The sequence below is a fragment of the Pteronotus mesoamericanus genome, unplaced genomic scaffold (assembly GCF_021234165.1).
Source record: "Pteronotus mesoamericanus isolate MK-2021 breed Mesoamerican mustached bat unplaced genomic scaffold, CSHL_Meso_final contig_94, whole genome shotgun sequence".
Classification (NCBI taxonomy): Eukaryota; Metazoa; Chordata; class Mammalia; order Chiroptera; family Mormoopidae; genus Pteronotus; species Pteronotus mesoamericanus.
Window position 1 is genome coordinate 3,159,561 of NW_026555285.1, and position 22,949 is coordinate 3,182,509.

The 22,949-nt window shown below is 36.1% G+C and overlaps 1 protein-coding gene across 3 annotated transcripts in view; it reads right to left on the minus strand.

The window, feature by feature from the left end:
* FNDC3A (fibronectin type III domain containing 3A) overlaps window positions 1–22,949 on the minus strand; it is a 238,390-nt gene that overhangs the window by 31,347 nt on the left and 184,094 nt on the right. For all 3 annotated transcript variants that reach the window (XM_054586338.1, XM_054586339.1, XM_054586340.1), the window contains 6 exons: window positions 21,527–21,586; window positions 20,339–20,477; window positions 6,907–6,960; window positions 4,406–4,530; window positions 3,873–4,047; window positions 2,530–2,616 (listed from right to left, as the gene is read on the minus strand). In XM_054586338.1, coding sequence (XP_054442313.1) covers window positions 2,530–2,616; window positions 3,873–4,047; window positions 4,406–4,530; window positions 6,907–6,960; window positions 20,339–20,477; window positions 21,527–21,586 — 640 coding nt within the window. The remainder of the gene's footprint in view (window positions 1–2,529; window positions 2,617–3,872; window positions 4,048–4,405; window positions 4,531–6,906; window positions 6,961–20,338; window positions 20,478–21,526; window positions 21,587–22,949) is intronic.

Here is a 22,949-nt window from a genome sequence, read left to right on the forward strand (position 1 = left end):
TAAATGAGAAGAGAGCTTTTTCTTATAATGCCAACCAATAAATGTAGAAGGAATGATACAATTAAAAAAAACACCAGTTGGCAGTGATTAATCAGTTATGATTCAGGCAGGAATAATCAACAGGTGTTAAAACCAGTGGGTAAAAGTTTGATAATGAACAAGATGTTTACATAATGTTTACAAAATACTTACTACAAAGGAAAAAAAGAACAATTTTACAGTGTTTCAGAGTCGTGGTAGATATCACCTTCATCAAGTGACTACCAGTAATGGGGCAAACTGAAATTGTGCACCATTTGTTATGTATTGAGAAGAAAAGAGGAAAAGAACTTTTTCTGATATCCCTGTCAAAAAACATTTGGAGTATGTTTAACAACATGCACATTTTAGAAGATATTTGCTCAAAATATACAAATAAAGAGTCCCATAAAACATTAAAACTGTTGTGAATTTAAATACAGTAGTCCCTCCTTATCTGTGAGGCATAAGTTCCAAGACCCCCATGCCTGAAATTGCAGATAGTACTGAATTCTATATCCACTATGTTCTTGCCTATACATACATACCTATGATAAAGTTTAATTTAAAAATTAGGCACAGTAAGAGAGTAATAACAATAACTAGGAATAAAATAAAACAAGTATAACAGTATACTGTAATAAAAGTTGTGTAAATATGGTCACTCATTTCCGGGGATCTCCTGCTCGAGCCTACATACGAGCTCTACTTTCTGGCACAGCATGTTGCCAATAGCTTGAACATATTTTCTGTTGGGAAACGCCCTTTCTGGTTTCAGGAATTCTAACACCGCTGATAGGCAAGAGGGCCCCAAAGGCTGGAAATAATCAAGGAGGACTTGGGAAAACAGGCCACTGAGGAGACGAAACCTGTCCCCCCGTTTGGCCCTGTGATGGTTCGTTGATGATGGGTAAGTTTTCTCATGAGGAGAAACAACCCAAGACAGACACCGGCTGGTATGGGCAACAGACATGGACTTGAGGGACACAGAGAAAGGGCAAAAAGGCCTGCACCCCTCAGCTTGGCTTGGACATGGCCGGAGTCCTCATTCTATCTGAAGGAAGTCTCCTTGTCTCTTGGTGGCTGCCTCCTCCTGCCTGGTTCAGGCTTGAAACAATACTGGAGACAGTCCTAACCTAGATCTGGTGGTTCCCAGGGGAAATCAGGCCTAAAAGTAAATTCTTTAAAGTATGCTTTGCTATTTTGCCCCCAAAAGCTATAGACAGCTCATGCTGGGAAGGAAATTTACATTATTCACAGACCCTAACTCTCTATCCTTTGGCACTCTTACGTTTACATTCTCTTGTTTACTAGTCTCTTCTTGGACTCCCGTAAATCAGTGTGTTCCTGCCATTTGTTTTCTTCAAAACATCATCTATTTTCTGTAAACATTAACATACTGATGTAATGAGATAACCTGTGCATTCCTGTTACCTAGCCCCACTGATAACCCTTGCAATAAAAGCCTTCGGACAAAGGGGCTCGGGGCCTTCCTCAGTAGAGGGAAGTGTCAAACCCCCTCTCCTGGCAAAGAGAGAAGTGTTTGCAACAACTTGTGTTTATTCCCCCCATACATGACAACCCTGGGACAGGCTCTGTGGGATTCAGTCTGTGCTCCCATCTCAGCTGGCCCTGGATAGTAACCCTCAGATCCCAGAGCGTCACGCTCTGTCCACTGCGGCAGTTGTTGCCCAGACCAGGGACGAGCAGCAATGTGTGGTGCTCCCCTGAGACAATTTTCTGTTCATGTCTTCCACACACAAATTTAATGCCTTTTCAATTTAACTATGCATTTATCACATACTGTGGCCATAACTTTTGCAGTTTGAGGTATGACAGTAAAACAAGCATATATTTTTTTTCTTTTCACAATTTTATGGATAGAAGATTTGTTCTTACTGTAGAACTTAGGAACCTCAAAATATGATCCCCCCCCTTTCCTTATTAAGTAGAGAACTTTCACCTTTTTGCTTAAGGGAAGTACTTTATGGCTTTGCTTTGGAATATCTGCATTGCCAGCCTTACTGTTCTTGTGCTTTGGGACCATGATTAAGTAAAATAACGGTTACTTGAAACATGAGCACTATAATACCTTGACAGTTAATCCGAAAAGGGAAATGGCTAATAAGTAATTAAAGAGGCAGGCAGTGTATACAGTGTAGATACACTGGCCAAAGGGATGATTCATGTCCAGGGCTTTATGGAGCAGGAAGGCGTGGGATTTCGCCATTCTACTCTACAAGATAGTGAGCAATTTAAAGTTTATGAATTACTTATTTCCGGAACTTCCCATTTAATATTTTCAGACTTCCGTTGACCTTCAGTAACTGAAACCATGGGAAGTAAAACCACAGTGTGAGAAGCACTGTTATAAAGTAAGAAAAACAAAATTCATTAGAAAAGGCCCAAATTATTTAAGATTGAAAAATCAAAGGAGTGAAGTATATATTGGTTTTAAAACAATAGGAATAATAAGAATAAACAAATCTTTTAAGGGCTTTCAAATCTTACCTTGAATTTATACTTTGTACTACGTCTGAGATTTTTCACTGTGTAAGCAAGATCTTCTCCATCGTATTTAGGCTTAAAACCATATCCCTGGAAAGGGAAAACAAATCTTCATTAGATGTCTAACAGTGGAAATATGAGGAATAATGAAAATGTGCAAAAACCCAGGTGTTATTCTTCTACTATGTGATCAACACTCCGTTGAGTGTAGTCCTCAACGTTGCTGATTCTAACTTGAGTGAATGGATCCACAAATGCTACCAACACATGAAGAAGGGTGGAGACCACTTTTCTCAGTAAAAACAGTAGCCAACAGAAGATTTTTGTGTTGAGGGAAGAGTCAGAGCCAATGATAACTGTATCATCAGTAAAGATATTCTTACCATCACTAGAACTAACAGAAATTTCCCAGACAGATGTCGTAAGAGCTAAACATAACTGTAACTAACATAATTAAGTTGCCCTGAATAATTAGTTGAATAAATGAACGGTTGGTTGTGCTGGCAGATAGGAATGTCACTTAGGTTTCAGGCTGCTATTTATGGCCCCGGTGACAATGCCTCATTACTTTCCATATGCTATTTTTAAAGTTTTAAAAAACTGGCAGAATGACATTCCATTGTATAGCTATATCACATTTTGTTTATCCATTCAGCAGCTGACAGATATTTGGGTTGTTTCTACTTTTTGATTATTATGAATGATGCCGTTACGGACATTTGTGTAGAAATTTTTTATGAGCATGTGTTCAATTCTGGATTATACCTAGGGGTAAACCGATGCTATTTTTCATTCATATTGTTTCAAAGAAGCTCTAAAAAGCTAAGGAAGTATACGTACAGAACTAATACAAGATACCCCAACTCTTATTCAGCTTGGTTCTAGCTCACAGAAGATGAGACAAGTAACCAGACTTAGGTTGTACTACAGAATATTATGTGAAGCTCTTCCAATCTTCTGTGGCACTTGGGAAAGCATGTATGAACACAGTTGGAGAAGGCAGATAAATTAGTTCCTTAACTTTTAGAGTTGCTTAGTTTAGAAGGCTGCAGTGATCTTCCCCTCTTTATTTTCCCCAAAACATATATATTTCACATATAGTTTAAGTTACTCTCAGGCACAGACATACATGCAAACACATAAAAAAACAAAACTCATTCCTACACATCAAGAAAACCAAAGACTGAGTTCTCCGCTCTCCCAATCCCTCCCAAACAATAATCAATCAAGGACTGAAAAGATATGGGGAAGGATCTAACTATTTTGGCAATATGCACTATATTAGGAATAATACTACACTGAAATGTGTTTTAAATGCCCTATTTAAAATGCACATTCATACTCACTGAAGTTTCTTCCTCCATCTCTAAAATGTAAGAAATTCCTTCATCTGATGGTGTTCCTGAGGGTTTACTCCATTGTAAAGATAACCAAGTGACCCCAGCCTTAGTTAATATAGGACTTGCTGGCATAGAAGGGGCACAGCCTGAGGTGTAATACAAAACTTCTTCACTAAAACCACTGTTGAAACAAATGTTTTTTAAGAAGGAATGAAAAAAAGTTATTTTTATAGTTAAAGAAATTTGATCAATGGTATTTTTTTGCAAAAATGGTAATTTTCAATAACTAATTATAATTTAAATAATATATCTTGAATTTGATAATATCTTTGTGGTAATCAAGTCAGACACCTAAATGTAAATTAGTATTCTTTTAACACTGCAGTTTAAATAACACATTGTCTTATAGCTTTTAACACAACTATATCAACAAAATGATAACTTCAAGCAGAATTTTAGTAGGTAATTTAGACTGTGAATAATTTATACAAATGAAGTTGACAGATAATCTAAAATATCTATATTAGAATGTACCTTACCTTGTACCGTACTCGTTTTTGGCTGATAGTCTAAACTTACAACCCATTGCTGGTGACAGTTTAGTAATTTTAAATTGCTTCTGTAAGCCCACGTAACACTGACAAAATTCTCCACTTCCTTTTCCCTAAAAGAAATGTCTAGTGATTATATATCATATATATTATTGCAAAAAGATAAATCCACATATTCCTACTTGATAGACAGTTAACATATCTGGTGTACATTAAAAGTCATCTTTGTAATATGCATGTAATGGATCTCAAGAAAAAGTTGATATGACACACATCTTTTATATGATACTTACTGTTTGTTAAATGCAGAATTCAAAAGCTGGAGAATAGGTATCTTTTTATAACTTTTTGAACTAGGTACCTTGTTTTAGCCAATGCGAAATCTCTGAGTTTAGTAAAAGAAACTCTTTCTAGGTATGGACCCCACAATCTCTAGACTGGGGGACTGGCAGTGGTGAAAACACTGGTGGTGCTCCTTAGCTTATGAAAAGGTCTTTAAAAACAATTTTAAGGAAACGTCCTTCCCATCCCGAAACCTCCACCTAATAGCTGCTAAGCTTCTTTACAATAAAAATTTTGGAGTTATTGATGCTTAGATTTAACACTTAAAGAGTATAAGCAGAGAGAAAAGCCCAATTACAGACAATAAGATGGGAGAGAGAGATAAGTCTGCTGTTTGGGACACTAAAGAGTTTTAGAAATTTAGGGTGTTACATAAAATGAATTAGCTTCTCATTCTCCACCCATATTTGCTCATTGTGTCAGTAGAAGTAAAGGGTGGTTAGGGTAACTTCTGCTTCAAAGAAAACCTTTAGTCTGTATCAGACTGGTTTATTGAACTCATTTTTTTTTTAAATACTCACTTGAGGATACATGCATTGATTTAGAGAGAGAGAAAGGGAAAGGGAGAAGGAGGGTTAGGGTTAGGGAGAAAGGGAGGGAGGGAGGGAGGGAGCTGAGAGACAGTGGGGCGGGGCGGGCAGAGAGAGAAACATCGATTGGTCACTTCCTGCATGCGCCCAGACCAGGGACTGAACCTGCAACCTAGGTATGTGTCCTGACTGGGAATTGAACTGGCAATCCTTTGGTACTTGGGATGATGCTCCAAGCCACACTGGCCAGGCTAAACTCTCTTGCTACTTTCAATAGCATTTATATTTGATTCTACTGAGTAGTCTAAATAGAAAATAGTATCATCTTTAAATAGTAATACTTTTAGCCCCCAGGCCAGCTACCATGGCTATACCTTTTGTTTTGGTTCCAAATCATACTGTATTAACTATAACTTCCTGAATAATATTAAAGGTTGGGATAGCTGGTAACTTTCACTTGTTTCTGCTTTGGCCAAAAATGCTTTCATTAATTTTGTATTTTTGCTTAATACTAAAATAACTATCAAATAAAGAATTACCTTTCAATTCCTAATTTGTTTTGAAGTTCAACAGGAATGGTGCTCAATTTTTATCAAATGCTTTTTCATAATTTATGAGGATGCTGTGGTTTTTCTTCTAAATTACTATGATATAGTAATAGGTTTTCTAGTTCTGAATTCTCTTAGAACTTCTGGAACAAAACCCACTTGGTCGGGCCTCATTACTCTTAATATACTGCCAAATTCCTAAATTAACAATGGAATTTCTTCTATTCTCTCTGGTCCCTCCTATTAGCTGTGGTGTAGGCAGCAGGACATAAGAAAATGCAAATGACAGTAAAACAGAGTACTAACTAACAAAGCCCAGTATGCTTGCTGTGGTAGCATGAATAATGGCCCCCAAAGATATCCAGGTCCCAGTACCTAGAAGCTGCGAATGTTATCTTATATGGTAACATGGACTGTAGAGATGGAGACATTATCCTGGTTGTCTGGGTGGGCCCTAAATGGAACTACAAGTGTCTTTTTAGAGGGAGGCAGAGAAGGACTTGAAGACAGAAGAGGAAAAGGCAATGTGTAATGGCAGCAAGGAAAAAAGGCATCTGATGTGGCCATTAACTAAGTAACAAGAGAGCCTCCAGAAGCTGGAAAAGGCTAAGCAATGGATTCTCCTCTAGACTCTCTGGACAAAGCACAGTTATGTTGACATCTTGTTTTTGGCTCAGTTAATGCCATTTTAAATTTCTGGCTTCCAGAACTATAAGAGAATAAAGGTGTGTTGTTTTAAGCCACCAGGTTTGTGGCAATTTGTTAAAACAGGCATAGTAAATGAATATTTTGCCTTTATTAGGCTGATGTAATGCAATTCTTTAGTCAATGTAATTAATTACCCAAGTGACAGCTTGATGGTGGTTTAGTCGGGAAAAAACAAAACAAAACATATAAGGAGGTCCAGTCAGTAATACTTTCTAAGAACACCATCAATTCACTCATGTACCACACGAAACCATTCACATTGTTTTTAAGGAGGAAAAACTTAAATATTAAACAAAAAACTTATTTCTGCCTGAGGATATGCACAAAATTTAAGCCTAATTTAAAGGTTCAATTTACTCACCTCATCCCATTCTAAAATAAAGCTTTGGATTTTAGAACCGTTGTCACTAGGTGTCTAAAACAAACAAAATGAATAAAAATTAGTACTTTTTTGTAACAGATACTGTGATGATCTAGCATAAAGAATCCATACCACTGCAGATGTTCTCTGTGATGGGCCTAGAAAAATTTGCACAAAAATACACAAATATATGTATTGTATACCCCATAACCCTTTTAAATGCAAGGAAAGAACAAAGCCAAAAGGTTACTCAAGTAGCTATCTTTTTAATTAAGCAAGAACTAAATTTTGATAAGCCTTTAAAAAAAATCAGTTTGCCTTTAAAAAACTATTTTATTGCTGATGCTATTATAGTTGTCCCATTTTTTTCTCCCCTTTATCCCCTTCTATGCTGCATCCTCCCACCAACATTCCAACCCCCCACCCCCTGCCTTAGTTCATGTCCATGGATCATACATGTAAGTTCATTGGCTTCTCTATTTCCTATACTATTTTTAACACCCCCCCCCCCGTCTATTTTGTACTTATTACTTACGCTTCTTATTCGCTGTACTGTGTCTCCTGTTCTTCCCTTCCCCCTCCCCTCTGATCTCCATTTCTGTGATTCTGTTCCCGTTTTAGTTGTTTGCTTAGTTTGTTTTTGCTTTGCTTTTTTTAGGCTCAGTTGTTGATACTTGTGAGTTTGTTGTCATTTTATTGTTCATAGTTTTTGATCCTTTTTTTTTTTTTTTTTTTAAGATAAGTCCCTTTAGCACTTCATATAAAAACGGCTTGGTGATGATGAACTCCTTTAACTTAACCTTACCTGGGAAGCACTTCATCTGCCCTTTCATTCTAAATGATAGCTTTGCTGGATAGAGTAATCTTGGATGTAGGTCTTTGCCTTTCATTACTTTGAATACTTCTTTGCAGACCTGTCTTGCCTGCAAGGTTTCTTTTGAGAAATCAGCTGATAGTCTTTTGGGAACTCCTTTGTAGGTAACTGACTCCTTTTCTCTTGCTGCTTTTAAGATTCTCTCCTTATCTTTAATCTTGGTTAACTTAATTATGATGTGCCTTGGTGTGTTCCTCCTTGGGTCCAACTTCTTTCGGACTCTCTGAGCTCCTGAATCTCCTGGAAGTGAACATCTTTAGCCAGACTGGAAAAGTTCTCCTTCGTTATTTTTCCAAGTAAGTTTTCAATTTCTTGATCTTCGTCTTCTCCTTCTGGCACCCTATGATTCGGATGTTGGAAGGTTTAAGGTTTTCCTGGAGGTTCCTCAGCCTCTCATTTTTTTAAAAATTCTTGTCTCTTCATTCTCTTCTAGTTGAATGTTCAGTGCTTCCTTCTGCTCCCAATCATTCAAGTCCTGGTTTCCCCTCCCTTCACTGTTGGTTTGCTGTATGTATTCTTTATTTCACTTTGCATAGCTCTCCCTTTTTCCTCCATTTTGTGACCATATTCAACAATTTGTGTAAGCATCCTGATTACCAGTGTTTTCAGCTCTGCATCTGATAGGTTGGCTGTCTGTTCGTTGCTTAGTTCTATTATTGGAGCTCTGACCTGTTTTTTCATCTGGACTGTATTTCTTTGTCTCAGTGTGCCTGTTACATTGGAAGGGGTGGAGCCTTAGGTATTCGCCAGGGTTGTGGTGCTGTACATGGGGTTGGGGTCTGAGAGGGAGCAATGCTGCTTGCTTGGCTTTCTGCTGGCTGTCAGTCACTTCCCCTGCTACCCAGAAGCAAATTGGGATCTTCTAGTGCTGACTCCTGGGTGGGTGGGTGGGTCTGTGTACATTCTAGGACCCTTTGGGTCCCTCCAATGAACTCTCCTGTGAGCCTGGGAGTTTCCCCAGTCGCTGAAATTCCCACACACTTTCACAGCCAGAGGTTTTGAGGCTTTCTTTTCCTGCTCTGGAACCCTGGGTTGTGTGGACTGTCTTGCTCCCCAGCTGTTCCTCCTGGTTTATCTGCATGCAGATGTGGGACTGCCTGGTCCGCTAGCTGCTACCTTGCCGAATGTCTCCTCTGCCTGGCTGCCCATCTCCACCCCTCCTACCAGTCTGGATGAATGTTTCTTCTTTAACTCCCTGGTTGTTGGACTTCCATACAGTTTGATTTTCTGGCAGTTCTAGTTATAGATACCTACGCCTCCATGTTGGCCGGAAGTCCAGTTTGCCTTTTTATCAGGTTTTACCATCTGTTGGCTGCTAGAATTATGTTTTCATTAAAACCCACCTTAAACATAAAAGTAATATTGTGTAATATACCAAAGAAAAAACTAGGGTGCTGCAAGGAACTCTGAGAGGGCATACTGTCTGGATCTCTGCTTCTAGACTTAATGTACCTTAACTGCTAATTCATAAATCTGTTAAACTTCAGTTTCCCTTGGCATTTTATTCTAGAATTTAATGACCCAAGATTTTCAACCTTATTTCTATCTGCATTTTCTTTCTACAATTTCAACCTACTTCCTTTTTAGTACTCACTTTGATTTAGAACAAGTGATCATTACTATCCTAATAATAATGTCATCTATTTGAATACAATTGATTCTAAAAGTTCTCTTATCAAAATTAAATAATCTACAGATGATATATCATATAATTACACTTGAAATATGTAAGTTTATTAACCAACGTCATTCCAATAAATTTAAAGATAAAGTGACAAAAATTTCCAAAGGTAAAAACAGAATTTTAATTTTTTAAATGGTCCTCCAGAGAACTTCTGTGATTTTATGGAGTCTATCTAGTTTTTATATAATATTGCCAACCACTATGTAAAATAGTAATCAAGGTTTATGCATTTTTTTCTTTTTAAAAGAGTTATTTAGTTTTAGAGAGGGGGTTTTGAAACTCAGAGAAACACTGATGTGAGAGAGAGACATCAATTGGTTGTGTCTTGTATGCACCTTAATCTGGGACTGAACCAACAACCTAGCTGTGTGCCCTGCCTGGGAATAAAACTGGCAACCTTTCGCTTTGTGGGGCATGCCCAACCAACAAAATTACACTGGTCAGCGCAAGGATTGTCAAGTTTTTAACAGAATCTTTTATTTTTTATTAGTTTTAAAACAAGATTTAATTTATTTTTAGAGAAGGGAAAGGAGGGAGAAAAACATCAATGTGTGGTTGCATCTTGTGCACCTCCTACAGGGGACCTGGCCTCCAACCCAGGCATGTACCCTACACTGGGAATCAAACTGGCACGCTTTGGTTTGCAGGCCAGCGCTCAATCCATTAAGCCACACCAGCGAGGGCTACAGAATCGTTTATAATATGGAGTTCCAAATTGTTTGTTAAACACTAACACAGATCTTGTACTTAAAAATTTTTTTAAATTGTAATTTTTAACTGGTTAGAATGACCAAAATTTTCTATGTAAGCTACAGGAATATCTCACAGACTGGCACAGCAGTGGCAGGTAAAAGTGATTCTATGGAGAAAGGGGTAGAGGAAGAATCTTTGGGAAACTCCAACTCTTACATAATAGGGGAAAAGAATTCAAAAGTAGAGAAGGTTGTATTCTTAGCAGGAAATGAGTGGGGAAAAAAACATATTTATCCAGATTGATCCAGTCTAGTTGATAAGGCCTCATATTTACTTTTCTTATTTTTTTCCCTACTTCTTTGTGAGGCTGTTAAAATGTTCACCTTTGAATGATCTGTCTGACCTATTCTACAGCATATCTCTGAGTTGGGGGGGAAACTATTATATGTAAAGTGTTTTTAACTTATCTGATTTAATACTCACATAAATTAATTATCCAATGGTATGAAAAAGGAAGGGAGGCTATAAAGAGCCCAAATAAATTGCCCCACACCACAGTCATCAAGAGTGGAGTGGAAGTGAATTTGGTCTATCTGATACAAAACCAGTGTTCCTACTCAGCAGTATTCCAGAGGTTGAGCAGTAAGAAGAGAGTGAATGACAAACTTCAGTCAACTTTTTATCATCACCATGCAATAGCAATTTTAAACAATGTTGGTTAATAAAGTACTCCTCTCGACTGCTACTACACGCCACTATTCTCATACCATGTTAACCCTCATAATCATGGCCTTAGATTATGAGGCAGCAAAGTAAAAAAAAAAAGTGATACTTAAGCTAGTTTTCCTCAACTTTAAAATTAAATAACAATAGTTATTATGATTATGTTCCAAGCATTGTGCTATAGGCTATACAGATGTTATCTGATAATCTTCCCAATAACTCTGGCACTGCTTAACAATGGGGATATGTTCTGAAAAATGTTATTGGGTGATTCTGTCATTGTCCAAACATCTTAAATAGGCTCACACAAAACTGGATGGTAAAGCCATTGACACACCTAGGCTTACTGTTCCTAGGCTATAAGTCTGTAGAGGATGTTATTGTATAAAACAATAAGAGATTAAATAAAGAGCAAGAGAAAATGATGCAATAAAGAGGTGTCGTAAACAGGAGATGTATTAGGATGCTGTTGGAGTAATGGCACACTGTTTTATTGCAAACTTTTCTTTTTAGTAAGTAGAAAGAGTACACTCTAAAATAACAACAATAAAAAGTATTGCATAGTAAATACCCAGATCAGTAACAGTTGTTCACTATCAAGTATTATATATTTTTATACAACTGACAATGCAGTGGGTTTGTTTACAGCAGGATCACTACAAGCACATGGGTAATGTATTACACTATGACCTTACTGACAGCTAAGGCATCATTAGGAAGTTAAGAATTTTTAGCTCCATTATAATATTATTGAGACCACTGTTGTACATGCAGTTGATCGTTGACCGAAATTTCCTTAGGTTGCAAATAACTTTATATAATACTATTCCCAGTATTAGTAACAATAATATCTATCTCTTTCCTCAACCATGCTGATTATTGTATGTGTATACTGGATCATTTCTAGAAGGGTGTAAGCCTGAGCCATCTGTGTGGGCAAGTGAGAGGTAGCCCTATCTACCTCCTGTATAGGCCTCTTGAGATACTGTTAAAGACAGAAATCTCAAAAGCCAAAATTCAATTGTGATTATCATTAGCATAAATAGAAGTGTCCTAAAAAATCCCAGCCAGGGCAGGAATTACTCTGCCCTACCAAATGGAGCTTAAGCTGATTACAGTTTCAGGCTATACTGCTGATTCATTTAACAACTAAGGTGGATCTCTGAGAGTTTTATGAGACTTCAGGCAACCCTCCTACAAGCCAGGTGCTGATAAAAGCCAATCTTGGTGAGCAGCCTGGTTCTTTCCACACACAAACAGGCCCAGTAGAGGGAGCCATATGTTGTGGATCACTGATATCTTTAAACAGGTTGACAAGTGCCAGTCATAAACAACATCTGACAAAGGCCTACTCCAGAGTCTTAGCAGATCTACTTGATACATAGAATCACATGAAAGAAGCAGCCAAAATGGGAAGACAAAGAAACAGAACCCAAATGAAAGAATGAGAGAAATCCCTAGAAAAAGAACTAGATGAAATGGAGGCAAGTGATTTATCAGATAGTTTAGAGTAATGATTATAAGGATATGCAACAGCATGAAAAAAGACATAGAAACCATAAAAAAGGACCAATCAGAAACAAAGAATGCAGTATCTGAAATAAATAATACACTAGAAGAAATAAACAGCAGGTTAGATGAAGCAGAGGATCAAAATAGTGATTTGGAAGACAAGGGAAAAAAAACCTAGGCAGAGAAGGAAAAAGAAAAAAAAAGTATTAAATGAAGTATGGACAGCTTAAGAAACATTTTGGACAATATGAAGTGGAACAATATCCACTTCATTGGAATACCAAAAAGAAAAGAGAGGGAGTGAGCAAGGGTTCAAGAACCTATTTAAAGAAATAGTGACCGAAAACTTCCCTAATCTGATGGAAAAAGTCACACAAGTACAGGAAGCTCAGAGGGTCCCAAACAAGTTGGACCCAGAGGACTATACTGAGACACATCATAATTAAAATGACAAGGCTTAAAGACAAGAGAATCCTAAAATCCATAAGAATAAAGCAGGTAATTAAATACAAAAGAGCGCCAATTAGACTGTCATCTAATTTCATAACAGAAACATTTCAGGCCAAAAGGGAGTGGCATGAAATAGTCAAGTTGATGAAAAGGACCTACAACAAAGGCTACTTTATCCAGCAAAGTTGTTGTTTAAAATCAAAGGACAAATAAGGAGCTTCCCAGAAAGAAAAAGCTAAAAAGGAGTTTGTTAACACCAAACCAGTACTGCAACAAACACAAAAGGGCTTGCTTTAAAAAGAGAAAGAGAAAGAAAAAAAACCAGAAGAAAATAAGTCTAACAATAAGATATCAATGTCTATCAACAATCACCTTAAATATAAATGGCTAAAATGCCCCAACTAAAAGTCATAGGGTAGCTGAATGGATAAGAAAACAAGACTCATATATATGCTCCTCCAAGAGACTCATCTCAGACTAAAAGATACATACAGACTAAACATAAAAAGATGGAAAAAAATATTTCATGAGAATGGAAAGGAAAAAAAAAAGCTGGGGAAGCAGTACTTATATCTGACAAAACAGACTTTAAAATCAAGGCTCTAATAAGAGACAAAGACAGACTCTACATAATGATAAAGAGAACAATCCAACATGAGGATATAACCCTAGTAAACATTTATTCCCCCAACATAGATATACCTAAATATGTGAACCAAATTTTGATGGACATAAAGGAAGAGACAGACAGAAATGAAGTCATAGTTAGGGATTTTAACACTGCATTGACTTCAATGGATTAATATGCAAGACAGAAAATCAATAAGACAATGGCCTGAAATGACAAACTAGATCAAATGGATGTAGCTGACATCTTCAGAGCATTTCACCCCAAAGCAGCAGAATACATACTTTTCAAGGGCACCTGAGGACATTTTCTAAGGAAGACCACCTGTTAAGACCCCAAACAAGTCTCAATAAACTTAAGAAGACTGAAATCATATCAAGCATCTCCCCTGACCACAATTTTATGAAACTAGAAATCAATCACAAGAACACTGAAAAAACATGTGAAGTCATGGAAGCGAAATGACATGTTAACAATGACATGTAAACGATAAATGGGTCAAAAACGAGATCAAGAAAGAAATCAAAAGATACCTTGAAACAAATGAAAATGAGGACACAACAATCCAAAATCTGTGGGGTACTGGGAAAGCAATCTTAAGAGGGACATTCACAGTATTACAGGCCTATCACAGAAAACAAGAAAACACTCAAATAAACATTTGAACTTTACACTTAAAGGGACTTAAAGAAGAACAAAGCCAAAAATAAGTAGAAGGAAATACTAAAGATCAGAGCAGAAATAAATGAAATAGAGTCTAAAAAAACAGTAAGAAAGATCAATGAGTCCAAGAACTGGTTCTTTGAAAAGTAAAACAAGATTGACAAATTGTTAACTAGACTCATCAGGAAAAAAGAGAGGACCCAAATAAATAATATCAGAAATGAAAGAGGAGAAATATCAACTGATACCACAGAAATACAAAGGATTGTAAGAAATTACTATGAACAACTGTATGCCAAGATTGGACAACCTTGGTGCAATGGATAAATTTCTAGAAACATACAATCTTACAAAACTGAATCAGGAAGAGGTAGAAAACCTGAATGGACTAGTAACAACTAGCAAAATTGAAGCAGTAATTATAAAAATCCCAACAAATAAAAGACTTGGACTGGATGGCTTCAAAGGTGAATTTTACCAAGCATTCTGAGAACAACTCTCCTTCTCAAAATATTTCAAAAAGTTCAAGAGGAGGGAAAAATCCCAAATTCATGTTACTAGGCCACCATTATCCTAATTCCAAAACCAGATAAAGACAGTAGAAAGAAAGCACAAAAGGCCTATATCCCTCATGAGCTTAGACACTAAAATCCTCAACAGAATATTAGCAAACAAAATACAGCAATGCATCAAAAGCTCATACACCACAATCATGCGTGATTTATTCTGGGAATGCAACGTTAGCACAACATTCACAAATCAATACATGTGATTCATCAACAGAATGAAGGATAAAAACCATATGATCATATTAATAGATGCAGAAAAACCACTGATAAAACTCAGCACCCATTTATGATAAAAACTCTCTTCAAACTGGGATTAGAGGAACTATACCTAACCATAATAAATGCCATATATGACAAACACAATGCCAGCATCTTACTCAATGGGCAAAAACTGCAGGCATTCCCCTGAAGATTGGGAACAAGACAGGAATGTCTGCTTTTGCCTCTCTTATTCAACAAAGTACTGGAAGTCCTAGCCACAGCAATCAGACAAGAAGAAGAAATAAAAGATATCCAGATTGGAAAGGAAGAAATAAAATCGTCTTTATTTACAGATGACATGACACTGTACCTAGAGAACGCCAAAGAAACTACTACAACTGAGAAATGAATTCAGCAACCAAGCAGTATATAAAATTAACATTCAGAAATCAGCTGCATTTTTGTATGTAATAACAAACAGAAAGGAAAATTAAGAAAACAATCCCATTCACAACTGCTACAAAGAGAGTAAAATACCTAGGAATAAACCTAACCAAGGGTGTAAAAGACATGTACTCAGAAAATAAGACAATGAAGAAATTGAAGATGATACAAGTGGAAGCACATACGGTGTTCATGTGTAGAGGAATTAACATCATTAAAATGTCCATATCACCCAAAGCAATCTATAAATTCAATGCAATTCTTTTCTGGTGTGGAGTCCTGTAAATTCTTCAAATATTTTGGAGATCAAACCCTTGTCTGAGGCAAATATATTTTCCAATACAGTTGGTTCTGTTTTCATTTTGCTGTTGTTTTCTTTAGCTGTGCAGAAGCTTTTTAATTTCATGAAGTCACATTCATTTATTCTTTCCTTTATGTCCTTTGCTCTAGGGGACACATTGGTGAAAATACTGCTGTGTAGAATATCTGAAATTTTCCTGCCTATGTTCTCCTCTAGGAATTTTATGGTGTTGTGACTTCTATTTAAGTCTTTTTTCCATCTTGAGTTTATTTTTGGGTATGATGTAAGTAGGTGGTCCAGTTTCATTGTTTTGCATGTAGCTGTCCAGATCTCCCAAAAACATATGTTGAAAATGTCATTTTATGCTTCTGCCACCTCTATCAGGTATTAGTTGGCCATAGATACATGGGATTATTTCTGGGCTATCTATTCTGTTCCTTTGATCTATGTGTCTGTTCTTATGCTAGTACCAGTCGTTTTGGTTACAGTGGCCTTGTAATATAGTTTGATGTCAGGTATTGTGATCCCTCCTACTTTAGTTTTCTTTCTCAAAATTGCTGAGGCTATTAGAGGTTGTTTATGGTTCCATAAACACTTTTGAAATGTTTATTCTATATCTGAAATATGTCATTGGTATTTTAAAAGGGATTGTACTCAATCTATAAATTGCTTTGGATAGTATGGACATTTTGATGATGTTAATTCTTCTAATCCATGATCAGGGTACATGCTTCCATTTATTTGTGTCTTCTTAATTTCTTTCTTCAGTGTTGGGTAGTTCTCTTGTACAGGCCTTTTACCTCCTTGGTTAGGTTAATTCCTAGGCACTTTATTTTTCTTGTTGCTATAGCAAATGGGACTTTTTTCCTGACTTCTGGTTCTGATATTTCATTTTTAGTGTATAGAAACGTCTCTGATTTCTAAATACTGACCTTGTATCATGCTGTTTTGCCAAATTCACTTATTAGGTAATTTTTTTGTGGAGTCTATAGTTTTCTATGCACACCATCATGTCATTTGCAAACAATGACAGTTTTACTTCCTCCTTTCCAATTTGGATGACTTGTATTTCTTTTTCTTGTCTGATCATTATGGCTAGAACTTCCAATACTATGTTAAACAAAAGTGGTGAAAGCAGACACCCTTGTCTTGTTCTTGATCTCAGTGGGAAAACTTTCAGTTTTTGCCTGTTGAGTATGACGTTGGCTGCAGGTTTCTTGTATATGGTCTTTATCATGTAGGGGTATGTTCCCTCTACTCCCACTTTGCTGAGTGTTTTTTATCATAAATGTGTGTTGTACCATATCAAATGCTTTTTCTGCATCTCTTGATATGATCACATGATTTTTGTTTTTCCTTTTGTTTATGTGATGTATTACGTTTAATGATTTGAGAATACTGTACTATCCCTGCATCCATGGGATGAATCCCACTTGATCATGATGGATTATCTTTTTAATGTATTGCTGGATGCAGTTAGCCAATATGTTGTTGATGATGTTAGCATCTATATTCATTAGTAATATTGGCTGGACCTGGGCAGACATTTCTCCAAGGAAAAGATACAGAGGGCACAGAGACATATGAAGGGATGCTCAGCATCACTAGCCATCAGAGAAATGCAAACTAAAACCACAATGAGATACCACTTCACACCGGTCAAAATGGCCATCATAAACAGATCAACAAACAATGAGTGCTGGCGAGGCTGTGGAGAAAAGGGAACCCTAATACATTGTTGGTGGGAATGCAGACTGGTGCATCCACTGTGGAAAACAGCTTGGAATTTTCACAAAAAGCTAAAAATGGAACTGCCTTTTGACCCAGAGATTCCACTGCTGGGATTATACCCTAAGAAGCCACAAACACCAATTCAAAAGAACCTATGTACCCCGATGTTCATAGCAGCACAATTTATGGTCGTCAAGTGTTGGAAGCAACCTAAATGCCTATCAGTAAATGAGTGGATCAAAAAACTATGGTACATTTACACAATGGAATACTGTGCAGCAGAAAGAAAGAGCTACTACCCTTCGCAACAGCATGGATGGAACTAGAGAGCATTATGCTAAGTGAAATAAGCCAGGGGGCAAAACACAAATACCATATGATCTCACCTGTAAGTGGAACCTAACCAACAAAACAAACAAGCAAGGAAAATATAACCAGCAACACTGAAAGCAAAAAGAAACCAACAGAGTCAAGAGGGAAGGGGTGGGGTGGGGAAAGGGAAGGGTTAAGTCAAGGAACATGTATAAAGGACCCAGGGACAAAGCGAAAGTGGGGAAGGATTGAGGGAGGGAGGTGGGCGGGGGAAAGTGGAGACAAATGTATTTGAACAATAAAAAAAAGAAGAATACATTCAAAATGTATCAAAGAATTCAATGTTAGACTCTAACCATTACAATTCTAGAAGAAAACATAGTAAAATCTTGGACCTTGCTTGTAGTAATAGTTTATGAGATATATTTCCCTAGGCAAGGGAAACAAACAAAAAAAATAAACAAATGGGACTACATCAAACTAAAAAGTTTTTGCACAGCAAAGGAAATCAACAACATAAAAAGACAACCCACAGAATGGGAGAACACATTCGCTGATACATATGGTAAGGGGTTAATATCCAAATTCAGAAAAGCACTTACAAAACTCAACACCAAAACCCATCCTCTCCAAAACCAATCAATTAAAAATGGGCAAAGGACCTGAAAAGACACTTATCCAAAGAGGACACAGAGATGGTTAATAGACATATGAAAAGACGCTCAATGTCATTAATGATCAAGGAAATGCAAATTAAATCCACAATGAGATATCATTTCACACCTGTCAGAATGGCTATCATCAATAAAATCAACAAACAGTAAGCGTTGGTTAGAATATGGAAAAAAAGGTAACCTTTGTGCACTGTTGGTGGGAATGCGGATTGGTGGAAAGTTGTATGGAGGTACCTCAGAAAATTAAAAATGTATCTGCCTTTTGACGTGGTGATTCCACTTCTGGGAATATATTAGAAGGAACCCAAATCACTTATCTGAAAGAACTTAAGCACCCCTATGTTCATTGCAGCGTTATTTAGAATTTGCCAAGATATGGAAGCAGCCCAAGTGTCCATCAATAGATGACTGGCTAAAACAACTATGGGATATTTACACAATGGAATACTACTCAGCCGTAAAAAGAAGAAAGTTTTACTCTTTGCCTCAATATAGATAGACCTGGAGAAAATTATTCTAAGTGAAATAAGCCAGTCAAAGACAAATACTGTATGATTTCACTCCTATGTGGAATCTAATGAACAAGCTGAACAAAAAAGGAGTATGGGGACAGACTCACAAAAGGGGAGTAGGATAACAGCTGGCTGGGAAGGGAGGTCAGAGACTGGAGGGACTGAACAAAAAGGAAAAAGTATACATGGACAACAGAGTGATAATTGCTTGGGGAGGGGCTGTGTAATGGGACTAAATGATAATGGAAAAAAAATACCACAGAGTTAATTTAAAAAAAGAAAAAAAAGAAATTCCAACCAAGCAGAAGGGTACTGGGCTGCTACCTCACTGCCCTACCAAAGCAAAGGGCCTTAGCATATTTATAAATAAAATGCTACTCTAAATGACATGAAGTAATGCTAATCATGCTCATCAATATGAACATACTTGTGTGATTTACATGTGATAACAGAAATTTTTAACTACCCAAATCATCCAATATCCTCATAAGAACTGGGGACTAATGAACTCCAAACAACTGGTAAGATCCAAATATACAAAAGCCTTCCCAAAGAAATCTAGTCCTGAGTTTTATTCGAAATAAAATGAGATAATGAAATCAGGGCAAATAGTTATTTTCTCACTGCAAACCAATGGTTGCTAACAGTGGTGATATTTCCTTTTAGGGAATGTTTTGGTTGTCAGTGTATATCTAAGTAGATGAAATATCTGTTTATAATTATCAGAGCTTGGAACCTAATTCCATTTTATAAGGTTTTTTTTATAGAGTTTTAACAGTTACCGCATTTTCCTGAAATGCAACTACTGTGCAGTTTGGGAAAGACTATTTAATTTTGCTCAGAAATTTCCCAAGACCTATATATTATGTCAGAAAATCATGGCACCCATGACAATGTTTTCTGTGGTATTTGAATGAACAATTTTACTTACAGTGTCTGTCCACTTCATTATATGTTTAGCTAGGTCCAAACATTTATATATTGACATACATATTATTGTACTGAAAATAATTTTATTCTTCCTTTAAGGCATCATATTGATATTTTAATTTAAAATTTTTTTTCATATTGATATTTTTAAAGCTGTAAGTCTAGTTATTATCAATCTTAGGATAAAATGCAGGATAAAAAGGTGTCATTAAAATATTTTAAAAAGGAGTAATGAATTTGAGAATCACTGTTGTGACATTTAATGTTATCACATGTCTAGTATAGTAAGAACTCTAATGATAAATCAATCTTTTCTCATAATATGTAAATATTCTATATTTATATATAGTAAGGAAAAACAATGAGTATTACTTTAAGATATAAGACACAAATGCTTATTTAATATATGTAAAGAGCAAGAGAAAGTTAACTTAAAGCTCCTTTTGTCTCCATAAAATAGCTGAAATTTAATTCTATGGAGGAAAAAGGAAATCAATGTCTAGTTGGAAGTACTCCAGAGAATATTCTTACCTTCCATTGCAGAGTGAGTGAATTTTTGGTCCGATTGGCTATCCTTGGTGGATTAGGTATGTCAGGTTCACAGCTCAAGGTGGTAAAGCTTTCAGTTTCTGAAGCAGTTCCCTTTATAGAATTGTATTCTGCCTGGACTCTATGGTGATAAAACAAAGAGTTTTATCCTGCAGAATCACTGTATCTGGCCCATTAACAGCATAACCTTTAAGCACTTGCAAGTTAGTAAGCTGCCCTCTAAATGTTCTAAGAAAATATGTATATTAGAAGGGTGGCCCTTAAAAAGAAAAAAAGGATAGATCAGTGGATTTCATCTTTTTTTGACTGCAACTGAAAGTAAAAAATACATTTTAAATTGTCACATACTGTGTCTGTGCATTATATATTTAAACACCCGCACACAAACACTGCTGCATGCGTACATGTGTTTAACAAGTGTCCTGAAAAAAATATCCTTAACTAGAGTAATATACTCCATTTCTATTCCATTTGATATTTAATTTTTAAAAATGCTGAAGATAACCTACAAAATTAATTACATGATTCAATAATGGTTGCAATCCACAGTTTGAAAAATACTATTTTGGATAATACACTGGGTTCATCTATAGGAAGTATAACTGAAAATTTAATTGAATACCTTAATAGAAACAGTCCTAACAACAGATGTTCTTTTGAAAATGGAGGTGACTGACTAAATGGCTTATACTTGGTGCCATCTTGGTAAAATTACAATGGAAGATCTATGCACAGTAAAACAGTATCTAAGTTACTCCCAATTAGGTGTGAAATTCCATTAGTTTTAATATCTCAAACTCTAAAACAAAAGGGAGTAAAAAATATGTAAGTATAAACCAAATATTATTTATGATTCTGTTTCATAAAAATTTCAAAAGCTGGGACAATTCTCCAGTGCTAAATTAAATACTATAGACATATTGTACATATTAGCTGTGTTTTCATTCCAATCTGTAGGTCCTACAAACAGGCTGATTAGCCTTTCAATGTAACATCTGAGTTAAAATGTTTAACTTTTTTGGAAAAGTGTTGATAATTGTACCAAAAGAAAAACCAAAGTCCCTGTTTTTAATACAAAGTTAATAATTAAATTGTATTCTAGACTTAAAACCATTGAAAACAAAACTACTTATGCTATATCACAGAAAAGCAACATGTAGAGTTTCTTACTTTGCATGGTATTCTGTAGCTGGTTTGAGATCATTTAAAGTGACACTTGTTTCTTCTCCTCTGGGGGGGAGAAAAGGTAGTATTTCACTGCCTGATAAATAAAATATTTCTGGAGGACATGCATTATGTATACTATAGGTAATTTATAAAATTATATTGCTTTGTACTTTACAAACTGAGACCATATTAAAATTCTATTAATATGACATTTGTGTAATTAGGATATGTGGCAAACTTAAGTATTACTTGCATACCACTTTAAAGCAAATAGGTATGGTAAGCAAATCAAGAACCATTTTATATTATTTAAAAATCCATTTTGCACATAGTTAAAATGAAAAATAACACATGTAATACTGAAATCAAAACTATCAAATATTTACAAGAAGTCTGCTACTATTGCAGTTTATTAGACTATAACATCCAACTTTATTTAAAATATTAGTTTAATGAATAGGTAAGGAAAAACAGTAACCATAATATAAAGCATTTCCCATGGCCACTGTTAAGTTTTTAATTACAACAGGACTGGTCCCTTTTTAAAGAATTATTTCATACAATTGGCGTATAGCCAATAAACCAGTCTGTTTTCTATTTCTTTTTAAAAAATTACTGTTCTCTGCTCCATTTCCTTCATCCAAGTTTCTCTCCTCTCGAGTTTATAGACTTCTGCAACCCCCTCCCTTGCCCTCCTAGATTACCAGCTACCCTGTTTCTCAAATCAAAGGCAGTACATATCATGAGAAAGAAAACATAGCTCATGGTGAAAATACACTTTAATGAACTGGGCAGTTGCAGTAGCATCCTGAGAGAGACCTTAATTAGTGTAGGGTACAGGAAGTGACTAATGTCTCTCTCATGCTCTCCAGTCAGGCTGCACATGAGATTAAACCCTTTTAACAAGCAACAATAGCTAATTGGAAACAACCATTAACACATAAAACCTCCCTTTATGTTGATGTCCTTTATCCCCTACTTCCCCTTAGGTAGGTTTGTCTTTAAGAAGAATGAACAGAATAAACACAAGGAAGTCTCAATAGAGATAAGGAGACAGAGTATTTTTATCATCTTAGGGTACTAGATGATGGTCACTGGGGTAAGTTTCACTTTCATTTCTTCCCTATAGTAGCTACTTTTTTTTGAAAAAAGACATCAAGAAGGTTCATGTATCCAGTGTTCTGTGTTAATTATCATCATTTGAATGACTAAGCACCCTTGTTTACAATCTGCCCAGTGCTCACATAACAAATAACCAACTTTATTCTTTTTTTTTAATTAAAGAAGCAATTTCTTATAATGACAGCAAAATAATTTATTTTACAAATGTCAATCATACACATCACAATTTTAGCCACTGACTTTCTAATGCTACTTGGCATATAACATATATACTTTTGAATTGAGGAAAGAGAAATGTGATAGG